Source organism: Salminus brasiliensis, chromosome 2 (genome assembly GCF_030463535.1).
Source record: "Salminus brasiliensis chromosome 2, fSalBra1.hap2, whole genome shotgun sequence".
NCBI lineage: Eukaryota > Metazoa > Chordata > Actinopteri > Characiformes > Bryconidae > Salminus > Salminus brasiliensis.
This window is the reverse complement of record NC_132879.1, coordinates 18,670,146-18,692,992: the sequence shown is the minus strand read 5'-3', so window position 1 is coordinate 18,692,992 and position 22,847 is coordinate 18,670,146. Positions and strand designations below refer to the sequence as shown.

Here is a 22,847-nt window from a genome sequence, read left to right as displayed (position 1 = left end):
GTTTGGAATGTGGTGAGGAACATCTGCCCCTCAGTAGGCCGACTGGACACTAGGCATGAGCATTTTCAACAAAAAGATGTAGTACACTTTAGAAATGATTTATAAATGTGCAGTAAATGCCATTCAAAAACTGTGAATTCATGACTGAGTGTAAATGTGTATTATTAATAATATTATTATCTATCCCTCCATATATCGAACTTCTTATCTGCTCTTTACTGTTCAGGGCCGTTCAGGGTGGTCTGAAACCAACCAGGAATCATAGGGTGCAAGGCATGTTGACAGGGTACCACACCCAATCATTCACTCACACACAGGGGGGCAATTTAGTAGGCCAATTCACCTACTCTATGTGTTTTAGGGAGGTGGTAGCTGTCTTTGACCCTTCATGTTATTTCTTTTTTCTTCTCTGTCTCTGTCCTTTATTAAGTACTAATTATGTAAAGCTGCTTTGTGACGACAACAGTTGTAAAAAGCGCCATACAAATAAATTTGACTTGACTTGACTTGACACTAAACATAAAACATACACTAACTGTGGTGTCATTGTGCATCCCTTGTTATTATTATTATTATTATTATTATTATTATTAGTAGTAGTAGTAGTAGTAGTAGTATTGTATAAGGCAGCAACAGTGATGGAGAAATGTAAAAACAGACAAAAATGCACAGCACTGATATTCAAACTGCATTATAAAACACTGCATACTTGTGATGGCAATGATGTGTGTTCTTCAAAAGTCGAATGTGTTTGAAATGGGCACGTCATTGGTGTTAACTGGAATATCTTCTGATGTGGTATTCAAATGATGTCTGCTTTAAAAATAGTACCATTTTATTCATTATCAAATATGTCTTCCAGCGACTGCACAACACAGCCAGTCTCTATGTGTCTTTGCACAGGAATTTACACGCAGCTTGTCTCTCCTATGTCTCTGTATAATTCTGTATGTTTTTCCTTCTTAAATTACTTCTCAGTAGAAAAATTGTATAACAAACTAAATAAAAACTTTCTCAAGGCTCTGTATGTTTTCTGAAGCTCACTGCCAGTTAATGTTGAAAGTCCAATAATGGACAGGGCTATAAAGGAAGCTATTAAGCTTCATAAACCCAAAAAGAAGGTACGGATTTATCCTTTTAATGTATGACTGTGGTACTACTGCCTGAGATGTAATCACAGATGCCTCAACAGGCTCACTGTTTTCAGGCGGATGTTAAGTGGTTTAAAACTGCAGCTTGTTTCACAGCTGAACTACTTAGGGTTTCCTCTGTGCATGACCAGTGAATATAAATGACAATTACAGAATGAGTCATCATAGCTGCCGCATTGACGGGACTGTTTTTTGGGACTGTGTGCTGCAGTTATGTGCAGTATGTGGGGTTATATAATCAACAGAGTGGATCATTTGGACTAGCAGTCATGTAGCAGGAAGTTCATCATGCTGCTGAACAGCAGACAGAAAAGCCACAAAAATAGAAGCAGCCAGCTATCTTTCTTAGAGCTTGGTCTCCTTTCTGCGGAACAACACACAGGCCTAGATAGAGTGAAACTGCAGATATGAGACCACAACAACACACTGAATGTATCCACTGTCCTCCAAGGTCTAATAATGTTTGAATGTCTTTACAATAAACAAAAATGTTAATATATTGTTATTACTATTTTTTTTGTCTGATGTTAGAAATGGCTGATTTAAACCAAGTGTTACTATATTAACTGAGCACTTTATTAGGAACACTATAATAAAACTAGGTTAAGCCTCCCTTTGTTTTCGAAACACAGTCTCTACAGAGTTAATGGCATGGATTCCACAAGATACTAGAAACTTTTCCTTAAGATTCTGGTCCAATTTGTTCCTGCAGATTGGACAGAAAGACTTTCGTGCAGGGAATCTCCTGTTCTGCCACGCCTGAAGTTCTCCTGTAATCAGATCCAGTGAATGGGCCACTGAAGAACACTGAACTCATTGTCACGGTCAAGAAACTGGCTGTGGATGCCTGGAAGCAGCCACTAGAAAATGTTGTACACAACATTCATGTGGCCATGAGGGGATACACATGGTCAGCAACAGTACTCAAATAGGCCGTAGCATTCAAGCAACAACTGACTGGTATTAATGGGTCGAAAGTGTGCCAGGAAAACATTCCCCACACCAAGACCAATCACCACCTGACAGGTTTCCCTAGTAAAGTTTATACACTGGATCTATGGTCGCCTTATTGTATTGTGTTTAGTAATGTCTAAGCTTAGAGGTATCTTTTGAATTATTAGCCTATTCTAACTAGCGAAGGTTTTCTTGGGTAAATAGCAAAGCACTTTGTAAGTCGCTCTGGATAAGAGCGTCTGCTAAATGCCGTAAATGTAAATGTAAATGTACACTTCTAGATGAATTCACTTCAAATTGTGGTATAATTGTAGCATCCTATTTAGTATGATAGTATTGGTGTCATGCTGTTGGTGTAATGTAGGTTGTTGGCTGTAGTCATTGGCGTAGTGTAGGTTGTTGGTGGGTGTAGTGTACTGCCTCCTTGTAGCAGACCAGGCTTAATTCCCTAGCTGGGCAAAGCTGTTGATGCACCAATAAGAGTCCTTGGGCAAGACTCCCAGTGCTACGTGTGCCTACCTGGAAAAGAGGGTCGGCTCAACACTGTAAACATATTATTTTTGAGAGGTAAAAGTTGTTAATGAAGAAACCAAAGGCAGGTTACGGTCACATGTAGGCAGGAAGAAAAGCTAGTCCACCACAACCGTCGAGGATGTAATCAAATTCACTTTTACCCTCTTGCACTTTTTCAAGCTGTTTCAAAATAACATGTTCTCTTTTAGGACCTAACTTCCTTAAACTGAAAGTGCGATAGCCACACAGACGCAAATTCACTGAGGGGATTTAATAGAAAAACAATCAGCAAATCTACAGTGGTAGCAGCTGAGCGGAGAGACGGAACTACTGGACGAGCTCATGTGTTATGTTATTTCCCACCCGTACTCGTAGCGCAACACACCGCCTACTGCAACGTGATTGGATAGAAGTTCGTACTCTGGCGCAGTGCGCGGATACTAGCCAAACACCGCGCAGGAGGCGAGAGACGACCAGCCAATCACAGCGCGTCAGAGGGCGGGACTTGTGCGAAAACGGGTGGGAAAAGGCAACGGCTTGTGATGTGACTGATGGTAGATGGCCGCTCCACCCAGGACTGGAAACTGACAACAAAAACTTTTCCTCCTTCTTCTCACACTCTTTCACCGCATCACTGCACATGACGGAAACGTTAAAGTCAGTCGTTAAAGTAACTTTTACATCTTTTTTTTAGCGACTCAGCTGTTTAGCCGGACTCTAAGGAGCCCTCACAGGGCGAGGGAGAAACTCTAGGTCGAGTCTCTTTGACAGTGTGTGGTGAAAAACAGCGGGACATGTAAGGGTCACCGGTCAGTACCAAACCGACCAAGACACCATGAGGCGGGACACGTTCAGGTGGACGCTCCCCACAGCGCTCCTGGGTCTCTGTGTGATGTTTCAGGTACGTCTGGGTTGTATCATGGGTGGCTTTTCCAACGTAGCCAGCTAGCGTTTCGAGTGCTGCACCTGTTAGACCAGGTAACCAAACCGAGAGAGCCTATAGGAGGCCACTGTTTCTGGTGTTATTAGCCCTAAGTCGTACGTTACAGTTTCATGCTATTGTATTTCACTGTAAATTTGATCTGCTGTTATCTGCTGAAAGTCTCATTTTTGTCACGTTTTAGAGGAATGTGAATTTGACTGTTGTTCTTTACATTATGTCCAGATTTCATGATGAATGGGCCAGTAGAAATGCTCAAAAATGCCCTAGAAATAAATACCAATTTATTTATTGATTTTATTAAACGTTGTTATGTTCTTACAATGTGACAATATTTGACATTGACCTCCACTGAAAGTTAAGAGGGTGTTTTTGCTCCTCCTGTAAAGAGGTTTTTGCGTGAAGAGCCATACGGAACTGAGCCTTCCTTCAAATTACTAATCAGCAGCAGCATGCAGCTTATAGCCAAGCATATCAATGATTTCCCGAAATCATTGATGTGTTCCTGGACTTAAGTATTATCCTTTAGAGGATTTGAGTACTTCTGTACTCAAGTATTATTGACATTCACCACTTGTACATTTACTCAATTTTCACATTTTCAAGGGTATCAACATACTCACATTTTCATTTACACCTTCAGCGTACTTTGAGTCACAAATATCCAAAGGTCAGGAGATTTTCTCTTTCTCTTAGGGCAGTTGGTCAAATTCTGTGTATTGAAATACACAAAATGTGTATCAGCGTCCGCTTCTAGAAAACAATTTTTGGTGAGGAACCATTCGTCGCCACACACTACTGCGTCACACACCACCAAACAAAGAAAACTCTGTCTTACTTGTCAAAACACATTTTAATTATTTGTAATCTTAATAATTTTAGTTACACAAAAGTATATTTTTGGCTCCATGTGTCCACTTTTAATACAGTAAAAGTCTAACACACATTAAAAAGGGTTTGATTTTATTTTAAAACAGTACACACTTCTGTCGCCCTTGGAATTTTTTTTGCTCTGGAATATCGACATTAAAACCTTGTGTTTTAGCCGATAACAGATAACAAGATCAGATAAATGTTTTTCTTTTTTTTATCTTCAAAAATGGTAAATCTTTGAAGGCTTCGCTTAAGATGAGCATCTAAAATGAGACCAGCTCACTGACGCCTTGACTACCTCACAGAAAGAAACACACTGATAGCAACATCACATCCCACAGTGTGTGATGTTTCAGGCCAAATTCATTACAGAATTTATTCTTTTTTCTCTCTGATATCCGATCCAGCAATTTATGGTGAGATCAGCCTGGAATAATGGGTTTGTCCGCTGGCATATACAGTTTCATATGTTTTGTGACATGTTAGTAAGGACAGAGAAACGCTTCTCATGCAAACTCACAAATGCTGTGGTCTATGTAAATGAGGCCATTTTTAGAAACCTGCAGTGCCTAATAGCTTTTTTAACAATCGTAGGCTTAAGTGTGAGGGTTTTAGTTTGTGCTGGGTAAAGAACTGAGTCGTTCTGAGGGGTTCATAAAGTGCTGTGCTCTGTTAGGCACTAAGGTCACTTCACTCTATTGAAGAAGGTTGCTCAAATCCACGTCAGATTAGGGAAGTGAAACATTTCAATTCAGTGAGTGCATTTGCTTGTGGTCTTGCATTCAGCAGCATGGCCGCGTAAAGGAGGGCATACTAATTTTCCATTTACACTAAAATGCTTCATTGTGGCCGCTTTCTTTTTCAGTCTGCCTGTCTGCTTTTGTTTGGTCGTTTTCTTCATTTAGTCCACAAATAGTTCAGGGAATGTTACTCGATTTCAGCAACTGTTGAATCATTTTTCTATAAATACGTTAAACCCACCACCCATTGTGTAACACCAGTAATTTGAGTGTTTTTAGTTTTGTTCCCCAAGGACAACGGGAAATGCTTTAAGATAAAATCACTCTTTTGTAAAGGCGGGGTGGCTGTTGCATTTGGGAAAATACAGCATGTCACACAAGAGTGCCCTAAGTTTTGTCTTGGGGGCAAACTGCAATGTTTTAGGTGGGTAAGGCCCAGAAACCCAAACCAATAAAGACGTTAAGTTTCAACATTGTGTAGCATCACGTTATGCAGTGTTTTGTAAGTAAAACACTTTAAAAGTATATTGTACAGAAAAATAAGAATGTATTCATTAAAATAAAGTCTAAAAATAGTTATGGTCTCTTACTGGGAGAAAGGGTGGGGTCAGAGCAACTTCTTTGTGGGCCAAATTAAACGTCCTTATGGACCAACTTCGTCCCGCGGGCCCCGGACAGCTCAGATCTAAAGCATGTTGTGTGGAAGAATAAAGGAAGATGAGTCTTGCTGACTGGATTCTACTACATACACAGTTTTACTGATTTGGCTGCTTTTTTTTTACATAGTTTATTCCAAGTATTAAACAAATAGTATGCATACAGTCTAGAATGTATTCAGATTTGACTATGTCTTTCTGGATGTATTCAGATGTTAGGTTAGTGTCAACGCAGCTAGGTCAGACTAGGCTTTTTTGATGTTTTTTTTGATGTTGAACATTTATCAAGCTTGGTCTTTATATAAAACTGTTTACTCACTGGTAATTCAAAAGGTGCGGTCTTTTTTAAATACTGCAAGTTATTGCTGACCGATATTCGGGGCAGTGGTGGCTCAGCGGTTAGAGCGCCGGGATATCAATAACAGGGTTGTGGGTTTGATTCCCGGGCTCGGCAAGCTGCCACTGTTGGGCCCTTGAGCAAGGCCTTTACCCTCTCTGCTCCCCGGACGCTGGAGTTGGCTGCCCACCGCTCTGGGTGTGTGTGTGTACTCACTGCCCCTAACACACGTGTGTGTGTGTTCACTACCACAGATGGATTAAATGCAGAGGACACATTTCGCTGTACAGTGACAAATATGTGCACCTTTTACCTTTATTCAGTGTCATGATTAACTGAATTATTGGCTAACTATTGTACCTTGATTACGGTTAATGAACGATTGTATAAGCTGCTCAAGTTGCTTAGCTGGCTTGGTTTTTGAGTTCTCCTCCGTGTTGGTTCCATATTGAAGACTGGATGGGGTGAAGTCACGTGACTACACACATGGTAATACGTTTTTAAGGGGACAGTTCATGAACACACAGTGGGGAAAAATACTAACTGAATTAAAAAAAAATGTAAGAGGAATTTTAGAGGTCTCTGAATGCTGGTTTTGATTAGTTGCTGCTTAATGGCAAGCTCTATTCCACTCGCCCAATGTGTGTTTATCTACAGGTGGAAACAAAAAGTCCATCCAAAAAGCCTGTCCAGTTGTAAGGGCAAAATTCTTTGGACAGATAAAACCTAGATTAAATTTAGTATGAAGAAAGAAAGGAAAGGTTCATGATCCAAAGCAATATCACATCAGCTGTCAAACATGGTGAAGGCACTGTTATAGCATGGGCATGTATGGTGGCCAATGGATCTGGGCCAGTGGTGTTTATTGATGATGTGACTGCTAATAGAAGTAGCAGGGGGAATTCTGAAGTGTACAGTGCTGTACCTTCTCCTCAGATTCACTCAAATGCTGTAGATCCGGTTGGGGCTGTACAGATAGATAATGACCCATAACATACAGTGAGCTGGTTTCCATTTGCTTGTATGGTTTTGGGTGGTTGGCACAAGAAAAGGAAATCACACCACTGTTTATTTAGATTTATGTGCATTTCATTTTCTTCTGTATTTGCTATGTATTGAGTAACACTTAAAAGAACCCTCGACTCCATCAAAAGACGTTCTAACATGACTGTGGTACGTCGGTTTGAGTTCTCATTTGTTGTCCTTTGTTGTCCTCATTTGTTGAGATGGAAGCACAGCAGTCTTTCCGCCTCATTTTAATCCCTGGGTATCACTGTTTCACGGATACTCAGTAAGCCATGATATGGAAGGAAGGTACATTGCTTTGCATAAATGCCCTCTAAAAGGATGCTGTCACACACAAATTTCAACGTCATGAATGCCAGGAGGCGTGTGTGTGATAATGTCTGTGGATCATCTTACATTCTCAGGACATGTAAACTTGTCATGTTTATACAAAAGAGACAGATAGAAAGCACCTTAGCCACAAGATCAATAAAAAAATTAAACAAGACAAGCATTTACAGTCTAGACTTGAGATATCCCAGACAAATTATTTTATTATGCTAATACTTTGTGTTTTATTTTGCCTTTCTTGTTTGCATAATTATCTGTTAGTGTATGGTTTCACTAGAACAGTAGTCATGAGTTTTTCCATTTGTAGTAGGCAGTTTTTTCTGTTTATGGAGCTGCAAGCGTCATTAAAAACTGCTGTAATTTGCATTTATTAAGCACATCTTGTGTTTTATAAATCCAGGTTTGTTGAGGCAAACTCCAGGCAAAGTCCACTTCTGGATCTGCATAAAAGAATAACTTTTACCTATTGCATAATGTCATCAGTAGCAACACATTTGAAGTAGCAGTTAGAAACGCTTCTGGTGTGACGCATTTTGTTGTACGTGCGATGCTGACAAATGGGGCAAGCAGCAACTACTGTAAAACTACTGTTTTAGCGCCCTATTAAGAACTTTAGAGATGTTTGCTTCTGTGTATTGTTAGCATGTATGCTTTGTCGAAGCAAATACATCTAATGTTTCCTGTCTGCAAGTGAAACATATCACAGCTATTTTGGCAATTAGTGAATTTGCATAAACTAACACTCTGTAGGCTATTACGAGCTGACCAAGGCTTAACATATGGATATGAATAGCACTTATGTACCTTGGTTTGTAGGCCTTTAATGGTTTTCTGCTAATGGCTTAGTAGCTTTCTGTTTACTTTACCTCGTTTTGAAACACCAGTATTGATCTGTGAGCTTTTACTATATTACACAACTTAAAATGGCAAAATGGTAAGTGATTCCAGAGCAATTTTGAGTTTAAAAATACCTAACTCACATGTTTTAATTCTGTGTCTTAATGTTGTCAACAAAACATTGTGAGTTAAGCCTCAGAAACCAAGATAAATGTGCCTAATCTGAAGTATGTTGTATATAGTCTGTGACTAAAACACAACCTGTTCATTCCCATACGCAAGTTAGAACCCCCCCCCCTCTTTTAATGTGTAATGTGATGTGACAATAAAAGTGATTTGATGTGTGAGATGCCCAATGCTTCTGGACACATCTGAGGAGAAAAAGATTTGCCCGTCCTTTGCATCACTATACTGTAAAAATGTATAAAGTCATGCCAATTTAAACTGATAAAGTAACTGATTAGAAAACATTTAACTGAATAACATTCAGATTAACATTTAGTTTAGTCAAACATTCTCCTAACATCTTCTTCCTCACAGTTCTGCATCTCAGTTTGGTCACATGGGGGGAGGCCTTCCTATTCTGCTCACCTAAGCTGTGGTGTTAATGGAATTTGAACTTATGATCTCCTGTCTCTTGACATGCAGCCAGTTCGACAGCTGTCTCACTCTAGAGTGGTACAACGGTCTAACTGCCTGTTCATCAAGCATGAGGAGATCATCAGTTCAAATCCCAGCAAGGGCTCAGAAGGGCTCAGTAAGGGCACAGAATCATGTGTCTAAAGACAAATTGAATGTAATGGTTATCACTTTACTGGTTTGTATTTTATTCAGAATTTAACAGGTTATTTTCATGATTGTTTATGGTTGTATTTTATGAATTCTTACTGATTAGAATACATAATTTAATGACATAGATGTTAAAATATAACATGGCCTTGGTGAATTTTTTTTATGCCTTTACTGGTAAATTATGGGTAAGAACAGTAACACTTATTTTTGCAGAGGGTGTGAGATAATTTCATAATTGTTATCTATAAGCCATCAATGTCACTTTACACCAGTTTGACTGGTTCAGTATATGTGTGTGACGGGCACAAAAGGAGACTGGGGTGTGGATTCCATCAGGACGCCTTTGATTATCCACAAACAATGTGGATAAACTGGGACAGTTCTGTTTCACCTGCTTCTTCCAGGAAGTTTGAGCCAAAATTTTAGCTGGACATTCATCATGTGGATCTATATGGCAGGGAGATTGTGTCCAAGTTCTTGGTTGTAGTCTTTCCCTCATTTAGATTGAGCAACCTTGTGGAGAGTACTCACAGTTCAGTCACTGTCTACTGATGTGATACTTTTTATGTAATTGTATGCTCACTTTGTCTGTAGCCTCAGCTGTCACACCACTCAGGATATTGAGAAAGGTAGAATAGGGTTTGATTTCCTGGCAGGACAAGCACACCACACCGCACCAATAAGAGTCTTTGGACAAGACTCCTACCACTACATTCACCTACCTGTATAACATGATTTAAATGTAAGTCACTGTAGATAGGAGCCTGAGCCTATTGGCTCTGGCTCATAATGGCTTTATGTTTTATTTTATTTCTTGTATGTTCAATTCAGCAAATGCCTAGAAAGTGTGCTCTAAATTTGAAGAAAAGACCATATAGGTAAAAGTGGGGTAACACAAGCCATTTTTTAACTTAAGTCGACCTATAACCAAGTGAATATGACACAGAATAAACCTAATGAATACAAAACATGTTCAGTATTTGTGGCATCGACTAAAACCTTGGCCGTGTTCTTCACTCAAACAGGCAACAAAATATGGGATCCCAAAAATAGTGGTCATGTGGCTTAACTTGCCTTATGTTAGGGGTAAGTGGAGTCATCTGAAAAACAGTTTCTGTCTATGTATTAAGCATGTCCAATTACACTTATATATATATATATATATATATATATATATATATATATATATATATATATATTAGTCTCATTTTAAACATTTAAAAATATTTATATTTCAAATCCTAAATATTAATGATTACATTTCCCAACCTGCTGTTTTGGGCTTAATGAAATATGTATTCTCTGTTGAACTTGCTCATCAACAAGCCATTTCAGTCTGCAACTGTCACGCACTTTTTTCTGATTCTGATTTCTCTGATAAATTCTGAATTCTGATAAACTTTAGAACATTTAGATCATAACACGCTCAGAATCACTGAGATCACATTTTTCTTCCTTCTGATGGTTGAACATTACTTGCTCATATCTGAATGATTCTATGCATTTTGACATATTAGATAAGTGCATGAATGAATAAATCCTTGGTGAGCATAACAACTAAAATATAATGTCAGTTAGAATCATAATCATAATAATGTATTATTAATATGCATCACTAATTTTGAAAACACATATTTTACTTAATGTAATGTAAACATGAGTTAGTAAGATAAACCAAATTTTTTTGCCCCATTGCCACCATTTTGATAAAAAAAGTGCTTAGACGGCTTCACTTCTGCTAATCCATTCCCATTGTGTTACACACTGCCAGTTCATTAACATTTTGCTATAACTTCTTAAACTGAGATAAATTACGATTATACCTGAGGTAACCGATTATACCTGATATGCCAAAAAATGGTAAAAATGCTTCCTACTTCATCCACATTCTTCTTCCTTCCACAGCAATATTTTAAAAAAAGGAAAATGCAAACGAAATGTAGGGGTACATGAAAAATGATGTACAGTTGCCCAGATACAGGTGGTGGTTCAACTTACCCACTGGCTCAGCTTACCTCACTTTCCCCTACAGATTTGTTTACTGTAGTTTTGTTGTACTGGAAATTCTGACCTCAGTACAATTATATATAAAAGTATTGATGCCATACAAAAATAAAGCTGAAAAGTATTTAAAATAAAACAATCGAAAGTATCCTGATCTAACGCTTTAGCCACAAGCTAAATCCTTTTTTGTTTGTGTCTGACTTTTATTGTATTGTACTTTCATTGAATTACTTTGCAATTACAACCAGTTCTGTTCTCTGTGGATATTGGCATATTTGTTTGACAGATACATAGCTATTTCCGCATAACATTTTTAATAGCCCCAGATATTTTTGGGTTTGTAGGTTTATGAAGCTGAAGTTGGCTTCTTGTTTACCGGATTCTCATTGAAATGTTTGCATACATCTTTGTACGACAACTGCTAAAGTGTTCAACCGTAAACGCTGTTGTCTGTGCCAGTACTAGACCTGCGTCAGGGGCAGGTCTGGGCTATTGACAAAGAAAAAAACCCCAAAAACCAAAACATATGATTAATAGCAAACTGAGCTGGAGTAATGCTCCAGGAAACTAAATGTACGTAAATGATCACAGGCAAATCTTTATGGAAATTGATTTTCACCTGAAAGCAGAGGACAGTCTGTTGCAGAGTTTAGTACTGCAACAAAAGAGAAACTGTTGAAGGTCTGTGTACCGTTACAACAGAAATGAGTGCAATTGCAATGAACTTCCTGTGCCCTTGCAATAAATTATATATTTATTTTTCATCTGGAAAAAAACACAGATTTGCTTAGAAGATTGCCTGTAAAATTGTTCTGCTTTTGTAAAACCATAGCAGTTATCATTCCTGGCATTACATAACATACGCTGATCATCCGTAACATTAAAGTTACTGGTCTAATATTGTCTAGATCTCCCTTGTGCCACCAAAACAGCTCTGACCCATCAAGGTATGGAGTCCACAAGACCCGCAAAGGTGTATCTGGCACCATGATGATAGCAGCAGATCCTTTAGGCCCTGTAAGTTGTGAGGTGGGGCCTCCATGGATTGCATTGATGAGCCCTAAGTACACATGACTTTGTTGTCAGTTTGCCAGTTGTCCCTTATTGGAGCACTTTGGATAGGTTCTGAGCACTGCGTACTGGGAACATCCCACAAGACTTTTTTTCTGTTTTCGAGATGCTCTGACACAGTCGTCTAGCCATCTTAAATTGGCTCTTGATGTTTTCTATCACTATTTGCCTATTTGTCCTGCTTCTAACACATCAACTCCAAGAACTGAGCTGTCAGTGGTTATATTGTAATTGCTGTTCAGTGTAAGCTGAGCATGTTTGTTGCAATGAAAATGTAAAATAATGAAACTAAATAAAATGAAACAGTTAACTGAAATGTATATGTCTACCATGACAAAGGAATCAGTGGTGGTCAATTAAAGGCAGTGTACGTGATTCTGGGAAGCGGCAGTTGATATTTAAGCTCCACAGCAAAACAAAAACACCCCTTCAGTGCTTCTTCAAAAGCTCTGCCCCTCAAATTCATGCACTAAAGCATGAGTTGTATGGCTAGACCTGAGCCATTTTGTTTGTTTCCCATTAACAGAGTCGGGGATGACTAGACATTTTTTTCCCAGCATGCAAACAGACTGAAAAAATAGTGAATCGGGAGGAAACATTTGCTGAATTGAAGCTGAATTGCTTTTGTTAACTGTATTTGCAGTTTTCTATAACTTTCGATAGAGGACAGGCGTTATAATGGGCACTCGGCTATGCAGTCCCATGCACAACAGGGTGCGATGTACTGTGTGTTGTGGGGATTTGGGAGGCCAAGGAATGTTTTCTTCTCCCTTAACATTCACAGCTGAGATGCCATGGTTGAGCAAGGGACCTAACCACCAGTTCTCCCTTGGTGCTCACTGCCCCAATTCACTAATGTGACTGTGTATTGAAGTATGGGTTGCAGAGTTAGATTTCACTGCTTGTGCTGCTATGCAATGGCTATAGTGTGTGAACTAAATACTGAGAGCCTCCCACAAGCCTTGGTGTTTTGGAAAAGTGCTGACCTAGTTCTCTAGCCAGAAGGATTTGGTCGTGATATGGCCAGAATGATGTGCTCAGGTCTTTATGCCTGCATCCAACATCTAACTACAAGAACTCCCTGTTCGCTTACCTTGTAACATATTTTGGCTCATCAGTGTGAATACATTACCACTTCTAGTGCTGAAAGATGAGCCACATCTTAAGAGCACTCTTTATACTTCTTTGGCTCTCTTTCAGTTATGTTTTGTTTATATGTGCTTTTTCTGCCTCCTAACCCAAAGACCTCATGTTGGATATTTTTAGGAGGATATTCAGTGGGGGATTAGGATTGTAAATTGTGTAATTTATAAAACAGAGATGAGAGCTTAACTACAGAGCTAATAAATTGATTGTTCTAACTAGTTGTTGTAGATAGTTCTGTGACCTTCTCAAAGATTAGTGTAGTGAGGTGGAAACAGGCCAGTGTTTAGGAATAGCACCAGAAATAGGTAAGCAGTAATGCAAGGCCCTTTGAGAATAGTCAGAGTGGGAAGTGGTAATTGTGGGCTCAGTATGGAGCTTTTCCTGCTCATTGAGTGCCAAGGCTAGGCTACAGACCCATTGTGCGGGTCTTACAATAACCAGGGGGCCATTTAAGGGCAGTTTTAAATACTTAAAATGAAATTAATATGCAGTATTAAAGCGTTTCTCAGAACTGCCATTTTACTTGTGATGAGTGTTGATAACGTCATGGCTTTAGTAACTACAGCTTAGAAAGAGCTTCTCTGAAAGCAGTAGCAACAGAACAGTTTCATAGTTGGGTGAATTATTTTGTAAATGGTGGTCAGTACAGCTCATTGGATCATGCGCTTGGTATGTTTGTGAAATGCCTTTCACCCAAGATTTCATTAATGATTAAAGTGACAGAGGGGCTCTGTGGTTCGTGACAAGATACGAAAGAGAGCATCTGAGTACAATATCTGTTACAGTTATTAAATAGAAGTCTGATCAAATTTCAGTAGCATTTTTAAGGTGTGTTCATTGTTATTCCTATAGAAACGGTAATTTGTGTTGTCAGTTTGGTAATAAGAATAAAATTGAACAGCTGATGAAACACATTTGATTAGTTTAGTTTGCATAAGAAATGCATAGAATACCATGTTATGGTTCTAAGAATTACCTGTAACATATTTTTTTGTAATATGCATTTAATTTACACCTCTAATATTAATATTAATATTAATATTAATATTAACCTCTAATTACCAGAACTCTGATAATATACAATTTACACTGCCTTTTATCTAGCCATTTTGTACTGCAAACTGTAAACTGAAATTAATTGTCCCTGATTGTCTCACCTTACAACCCACAACTGTAATGACTTTGCCTCACAATTGCTGTCAAATACTGCAGTACAATACATGCTGTGTAAAACTGATCCGACACATTCTCTAATAATGATGTTCTCTAGTATATGTTCTCTAATATATGACAAATATTTTAATGTTTAATAATTGTGTTTAATATTCATATACAGTGGATAGTGACCAACATTATGTCTTCCTTATACCGAATTTGGAAAACATTGCAGTAGAGTTTTAACAACGTTATAGACTACTATAGAGTTTTAGACTACTAAGGAATAGTGACAATATTATTAGTGTTTGTCTGACACTAAAATGCTTTAATGGAGTATACAGTTGTGTGCTGTAAGTTGTATTGACACATATCATGTATGCTTATAGTTGGACACATTTAGGTCTTACATTTGTCAGTTTTGGACTACAAAACATTAGTATTGTATCTGCAATGTGGCATAGGAGTTCTCATGGTTCTATATAATACATATGTAATTATATGTGTATATTAATAATTCTATAATAAACATCTACCATCATATGACTTCATTTATGCAATAATTATATGTTTCCTTAAACATGCACCTTATTTCTAATATTCCTAATTTGTTCTATTTTATTTAATGACGAGGCGAGTAATGATTAGTGTTGGCCAATATATTGTTTATAGCTGAATACAGTTATTGGTGTCACAAGCCTCAGCTTAGGCAGAAGTAGCCTAAGCATGAACAAATGTTAGCTAACTAACCAACTAGCCAACTATCTAAAGTGTTGGTGAAATTAAAACATTATTTATACTGTATTAATGTACTATTCTACTATGTATTTAATATTCATATTTTTTCTACTGTAGTTTAGTAAACACTTGTGTTTAAATGTACGTAAGTATCTAAAGCAAGTGTTAATTATTCTAGCTATTCTAGAATAATGGCAGTATGGTTTTGATGAACAATGTCTTCTGGATTTGGCTGCAGACATAAACTGAGAGTGTTTTTACACCTGAGTCCCTAAAGAGGAGATGAAGTGGTTTGTTTATTGTGAGAATGTGATCAAACCTTAATCCGACCCAAATATTAGGTGTATTCCACAAGTTAGAGCTAAACAGCTCCCATAGCCAGATGTTAACCAGTGGTTGACAAAAATGCATTACAAAATGCATTACAAAAATGGTTGACAAAAATGCATTAAGTGAAAAAGAGTAAGATATGCAAAGCAAATTTGGCTGGCATTTTTCCATATTATGCAGTTTTAGTACATATGTTAGTTTGAGGTATTCTGAATGAAAATGTGATTTGATTGAGACATTTACTTTGTGACTGTAGATTACAGTGTGGTGCACACAGATTTGGACACCCCTGGTCAAAAAATATATTTATATTTGAGTATCAGAAGAACTGATCTCGAAAAAGTGAAAGATGAAATGTTATTTTCATCTATATAAGTAAAATTAGTGTAATCATTTTTGTTTTATACAATTTTTCAAGATAGTGAAATAAATGAATGGTGCACTAAGGTTTGGGCACCCCAAAAGACTTTCTCAGACTGTAATTTGATTGTTAGGGCTATGGCTTGTTTACAGTCACAGCCAGGCCAGAGGAGGCAAATGTCAAAGCTTTATAAATACTCCTAAAACCTTTTCCCAGCTATCAACAGCCATGGGCTCCTGTAAGCAGATGCCTAGCACTCTAAAAATAAAAAAAAAACTGAATCCCACCAAGCAGGATAAGGTGGTTTTCAGGTAGCCTTTTCCTCAGTTGGTTATATAATTAAGAAATGTCAGTTTACAGGAATGGCGTAGGTCAGGTTGAGGTCTGGCAGACTAGAAACTTCTTGTAAGTTACTAGAAGAGCAAATCAGTATTGCACAGTTCTACTATGCAGCAGCATCTGCACAAATATGACAAAAGTCATCAGAAGAACACCCCTTTTGCGTCCATGCCATAAAATGTAGTGTTAAAGCTTGATTTTAAAGTTAAAATATATTATTTGTCAGATGTCAATTACAGGCCTCTCTCATTTTTTTTAAGTGGGAGAACTTGCACAATTGGTGACTGACTAAATACTTTTTTCCCCACTGTGTATATATATATATATATATATATATATATTGAGTTCTCCACAAGTCCAAAATAGATTTATGCCCTTCATGATATGTTTGTTATTGTGTTGACTGGGCTGTTTTATTTCTTACAGGGCTTTAGCTCACTAACTGCAGAGGGTAATGAACAATCAACCACACTCAGCACTGCCTCTACATCCAGCACTTCAGAAACATTGTCCACAAACAGTGTTGGTACAAGACCATCATCATCTACAGAGGGCGCAGGAATCACAAATGTTACTTCTGCGGCTACTAATGGGAATACACCATCAGAAACAAGTGCTACTACTGCAGGTAGTAATGAGATTACAACATCAGAAACACCATTCATAAATAATATTGCTTCAGCTACTAATGAGATTACATCAGAAACACCATCCTCAAATAATACTCCTGCAGCTACTAATGAGAATACACCATCAAAAACTCTATCCTCAAATAATACTCCTGCAGCTACCAATGAGAATACACCATCAGAAACACCATCCTCAAATAATACCCCTGCAGCTACTAATGAGATTACACCCTCAGAAACACCATCCTCAAATAATACTCCTGCAGCTACTAATGAGATTACACCCTCAGAAACACCATCCTCAAATAATACTCCTGCAGGTACTAATGAGATTACACCCTCAGAAACACCATCCTCAATTAATACTCCTGCAGCTGCTAATGAGAATACACCATCAGAAACACCATCCACAAGTGCTACTACTGCAAGTAGAAATGAGATTACACCATCAGAAACATCATTTAAAAATAATACACCTGCAGGTAATCATGCAAATGCAACCTCAGAAACTCCATCCTCAAGCAATAATCCTGCAGCTACTAATGGTATTACATTAAATACACCATCCTCAAATAATACTCCTGCTGCTACTAATGAGCATACACCATCCACAGATACTATACCTGCTGGAAATAATGAGAATGCAGCATCGCCAATATCAAATAACACTCCTGCAGCTACTAATGAGAGTACACTATCAGAAACACCATCCTCAAATAATACTCCTGCAGCTACTAATGAGAATACACCATCAGAAACACCATCCACAAATACTACTCCTGCAGGTAATAATGAGATTACACCATCACCATCATCAAATAACACTCCTGCAGCTACTAATGAGATTACACCATCAGAAACACCATCATCAAATAATACTCCTGCAGGTAATAATGAGATTACACCATCAGAAACACCATCATCAAATAATACTCCTGCAGCTACTAATGAGAATACACCATCAGAAACACCAGCATCAAATAATACTCCTGCAGGTAATAATAAGATTACACCATCAGAAACACCATCATCAAATAATACTCCTGCAGCTACTAATGAGAATACACCATCAGAAACTCTATCCTCAATTAATACTCCTGCAGGTAATAATGAGAATACACCATCAGAAACTCTATCCTCAAATAATACTCCTGCAGCTACTAATGAGAATACACCATCAGAAACTCTATCCTCAATTAATACTCCTGCAGGTAATAATGAGAATACACCATCAGAAACTCTATCCTCAAATAATACTCCTGCAGCTACTAATGAGAATACACCATCAGAAACTCTATCCTCAATTAATACTCCTGCAGCTACCAATGAGAATACACCATCAGAAACTCTATCCTCAAATAATACTCCTGCAGCTACTAATGAGAATACACCATCAAAAACATTATTTAAAAATAATACTCCTGCAAGTAATCATGCAAATGCAACATCAGAAACTCCATCCTCAAGCAATACTCCTGCAGCTACTAATGGTATTACATTAGAGGCACCATCCACAAATAATACTCCTGCAGCTACTTATGGTATTACATTAGATACACAATCCACAAAAAATACTCCTGCAGCTACTAATGAGCATACAACATCACCATCCACAGATACTACACCTGCCGGAAATAATGAGATTGCAACATCACCATCATCAAATAATACTCCTGCAGCTACTAATGAGAATACACCATCAGAAACACCATCATCAAGTAATACTCCTGCAGCTACTAATGAGAATACACCATCAAAAACACCATCATCAAATAGTACTCCGGCAGGTAATAATGAGATTACACCATCAGAAACACCATCCTCAAATAATACTCCTGCAGCTACTAATGAGAATACACCATCAGAAACACCATCATCAAATAATACTCCTGCAGCTACTAATGAGATTACACCATCAGAAACTCTATCCACAATTAATACTCCTGCAGGTAATAATGAGATTACACCCTCAGAAACACCATCCTCAAATAATACTCCTGCAGCTACTAATGAGATTACATCACCATCCTCAAATAATACTCCTGTAGGTAATAATGAGAATACACCATCAGAAACACCATCCTCAAATAATACTTCTGCAGCTACTAATGAGATTACAACATCAGAAACATCATTTAAAAATAATACTCCTGCAAGTAATCATGTAAATGCAACATCAGAAACTCCATCCTCAAGCAATACACCTGCAGCTACTAATGGTATTACATTAGAGGCACCATCCACAAATAATACTCCTGCAGCTACTTATGGTATTACATTAGATAAACAATCCACAAAAAATACTCCTGCAGCTACTAATGAGCATACAACATCACCATCCACAGATACTACACCTGCCAGAAATAATGAGATTGCAACATCACAATCATCAAATAACACTCCTGCAGCTACTAATGAGAATACACCATCAGAAACACCATCATCAAATAGTACTCCGGCAGGTAATAATGAGATTACACCATCAGAAACACCATCCACAAGTACTACTACTGCAAGTAGTAATGAGATTACACCATCAGAAACACCATCCTCAAATAATACTCCTGCAGCTACTAATGAGAATACACCATCAGAAACACCATCCACAAGTACTACTACTGCAAGTAGTAATGAGATTACACCATCAGAAATACCATCATCAAATAGTACTCCGGCAGGTAATAATGAGATTACAACATCACCATCATCAAATAATACTCCTGCAGGTAATAATAAGAAAACACCATCAGAAACACCATCATCAAATAATACTCTGGCAGCTGCTAATGAGAATACACTATCAGAAACACCATCCACAAGTGCTACTACTACAAGCACTAATGAGATTACAACATCAGAAACATCATTTACAAATAATACTCTTGCAGGTAATCATGCAAATGCAACATCAGAAACTCCATCTTCAAGTAATACTCCTGCAACTACTAATGAGCATACAACATCACTATCCACAGATACTACACCTTCCGGAAATAATGAGATTGCAACATCACCATCATCAAATAACACTCCTGCAGGTAATAATGAGATTGCAACATCACCATTATCAAATAATACTCCTGCAGCTACTAATGAGAATACACCATCAGAAACACCATCATCAAATAATACTCCGGCAGCTGCTAATGAGAATACACCATCAGAAACACCATCCACTAGTGCTACTACTACAAGCACTAATAAGATTACAACATCAGAAACATCATTTAAAAATACTCTTGCAGGTAATCATGCAAATTCAACATCAGAAACTCCATCCTCAAGTAATACTCCTGCAGCTACTAATGAGCATACAACATCACCATCCACAGATACTACACCTGCCGGAAATAATGAGATTGCAACATCACCATCATCAAATAATACTCCTGCAGCTACTAATGAGAATACACCATCAGAAACACCATCATCAAGTAATACTCCTGCAGCTACTAATAAGAATACACCATCAGAAACACCATCATCAAGTAATACTCCTGCCGCTGCTAATGAGAATACACCATCAGAAACACCATCCACAAGTGCTACTACTGCAAGTAGTAATGAGATTACAACATCAGAAACATCATTTAAAAATAATACACCTGCAGGTAATCATGCAAATGCAACCTCAGAAACTCCATCCTCAAGCAATACTCCTGCAGCTACTAATGGTATTACATTAGAGGCACCATCCACAAATAATACTCCTGCAGCTACTAATGAGAATACACCATCAGAAATACCATCATCAAATAATACTCCTGCAGCTACTAATGAGAATACACCATCAAAAACTCTATCCACAATTAATACACCTGCAGCTAATAATGAGATTACACCATCAGAAACAACATCCTCAAATAATACTCCTGCAGGTAATAATGAGATTACAACATCACCATCATCAAATAATACTCCTGCAGCTACTAATGAGAATACACCATCAGAAACACCATCCACAAATGCTACTACTGCAAGTAGTAATGAGAATACACCATCAGAAACATCATTTAAAAATAATACACCTGCAGGTAATCATGCAAATTCAACTTCAGAAACTCCATCCTCAAGTAATACTCCTGCAGCTACTAATGGTATTACATTAGAGGTACCATCCACAAATAATACTCCTACAGCTACTAATGAGAACACAGCATCACCATCCTCAAATAATACTCCTACAGCTACTAATGAGAACACAGCATCACCATCATCAAATAATACTCCTGCAGCTACTAATGAGATTACACCATCACCATCATCAAATAATACTCCTGCAGCTACTAATGAGATTACAACATCACCATCATCAAATAATACTCCTGCAGCTACTAATGAGATTACAACATCACCATCATCAAATAATACTCCTGCAGCTACTAATGAGATTACAACATCACCATCATCAAATAATACTCCTGCAGCTACTAATGAGATTACACCATCAGAAACACCATCCACAAGTACTACTACTGCAAGTAGTAATGAGATTACACCATCAGAAACATCATTTAAAAATAATACACCTGCAGGTAATCATGCAAATTCAACTTCAGAAACTCCTTCCTCAAGTAATACTCCTGCAGCTACTAATGAGATTACACCCTCAGAATCACCATCCTCAATTAATACTCCTGCAGCTGCTAATGAGAATACACCATCAAAAACACCATCCACAAGTGCTACTACTGCAAGTAGTAATGAGATTACACCATCAGAAACATCATTTAAAAATAATACACCTGCAGGTAATCAGGCAAATTCAACTTCAGAAACTCCATCCTCAAGCAATACTCCTGCAGCTACTAATGGTATTACATTAGAGGCACCATCCACAAATAATATTCCTGCAGCTACTAATGAGAACACAGCATCACCATCCTCAAATACTACTCCTGCAGGTAATAAGGAGAATACACCCTCAGAAACACCATCCTCAAATAATACTCCTGCAGCTACTAATGAGAATACACCATCAGAAACAACATCCTCAAATAATACTCCTGCAAGTAATAATGTGAATGCAACATCAGAAACACCATCCTCAAATAATACTCCTGCAGGTAATCATGCAAATGCAACTTCAGAAACTCCGTCCTCAAGTAATACTCCTGCAGCTACTAATGAGATTACACCATCAGAAACAACATCCTCAAATACTACTCCTGCAGGTAATAATGAGAATACACCCTCAGAAACACCATCCTCAAATAATACTCCTGCAGGTAATAATGAGAATACACAATCAGAAACACCATCCTCAAATAATACTCCTGCAGCTACTAATGTGAATGCAACATCAGAAACACCACCCACAAATACTCTTGAGGGTGCTAGAGATACGACATCAGAAGCACCATCCCCATGTTATTCATTTTGTCATTAATACTTTATAAAATGAGCAATTTCTTTGGGGTCGAAAAAGGCCAAAAGGCAGAGTAGATTTTGGATGTACATATATAGCAACATAGAAGAGAGTCATATTTAGCAAAATGAGAGTCTGAGAAGTTGTCAGATGTCAGGGCAACCACCTTGACAGATAAGCTAGTAAAGTATGCTTTTGGATGCAATCTAAAGCATTTTCTACTTCCTGCTTCTCTTTCATCAACTACAGCCTCATAAAGCTGAACAGCCCCACCTACTGTAAGACAGAGCTAGTGAATCTGCTTCCTTTTTGTATTGTGTGGAAGCCTCCCAGTAATGCAGATAAAAAAAAGACTTTAATGGCATTTGTTCAGGGTCAGCAGTAAATATTGAAGGTTTTGGGAGAAATGATGTAGCTCCATAAAGGCCAGTGTATATAAAATATATTAATAGAAAACCTGTTTGTTAAAAACAGGCCAGAGACAAAACAAAACAAGCTGCAGAGCCTAAAACTGAATGTTTAATTATTTACTCAAATTCAGTACAGTCATATTAAAT

General features: G+C 37.9%; 1 protein-coding gene across 10 annotated transcripts in view; it reads left to right on the top strand.

Moving 5' to 3' along the window:
- Positions 1-3,202: 3,202 nt before the first annotated feature.
- LOC140546168 (receptor-type tyrosine-protein phosphatase eta-like) overlaps positions 3,203-22,847 on the top strand; it is a 54,264-nt gene continuing 34,619 nt past the window's right edge. For 9 of the 10 annotated variants that reach the window (XM_072669430.1, XM_072669421.1, XM_072669414.1 and 6 more), the window contains exons 1-2: positions 3,203-3,519; positions 16,720-16,921. In XM_072669430.1, the coding sequence (XP_072525531.1) occupies positions 3,454-3,519; positions 16,720-16,921 (268 nt within the window). In that variant the 5' untranslated portion in view covers positions 3,203-3,453. The remainder of the gene's footprint in view (positions 3,520-16,719; positions 16,922-22,847) is intronic. The other variant, XM_072669438.1, reaches the window with a different exon arrangement.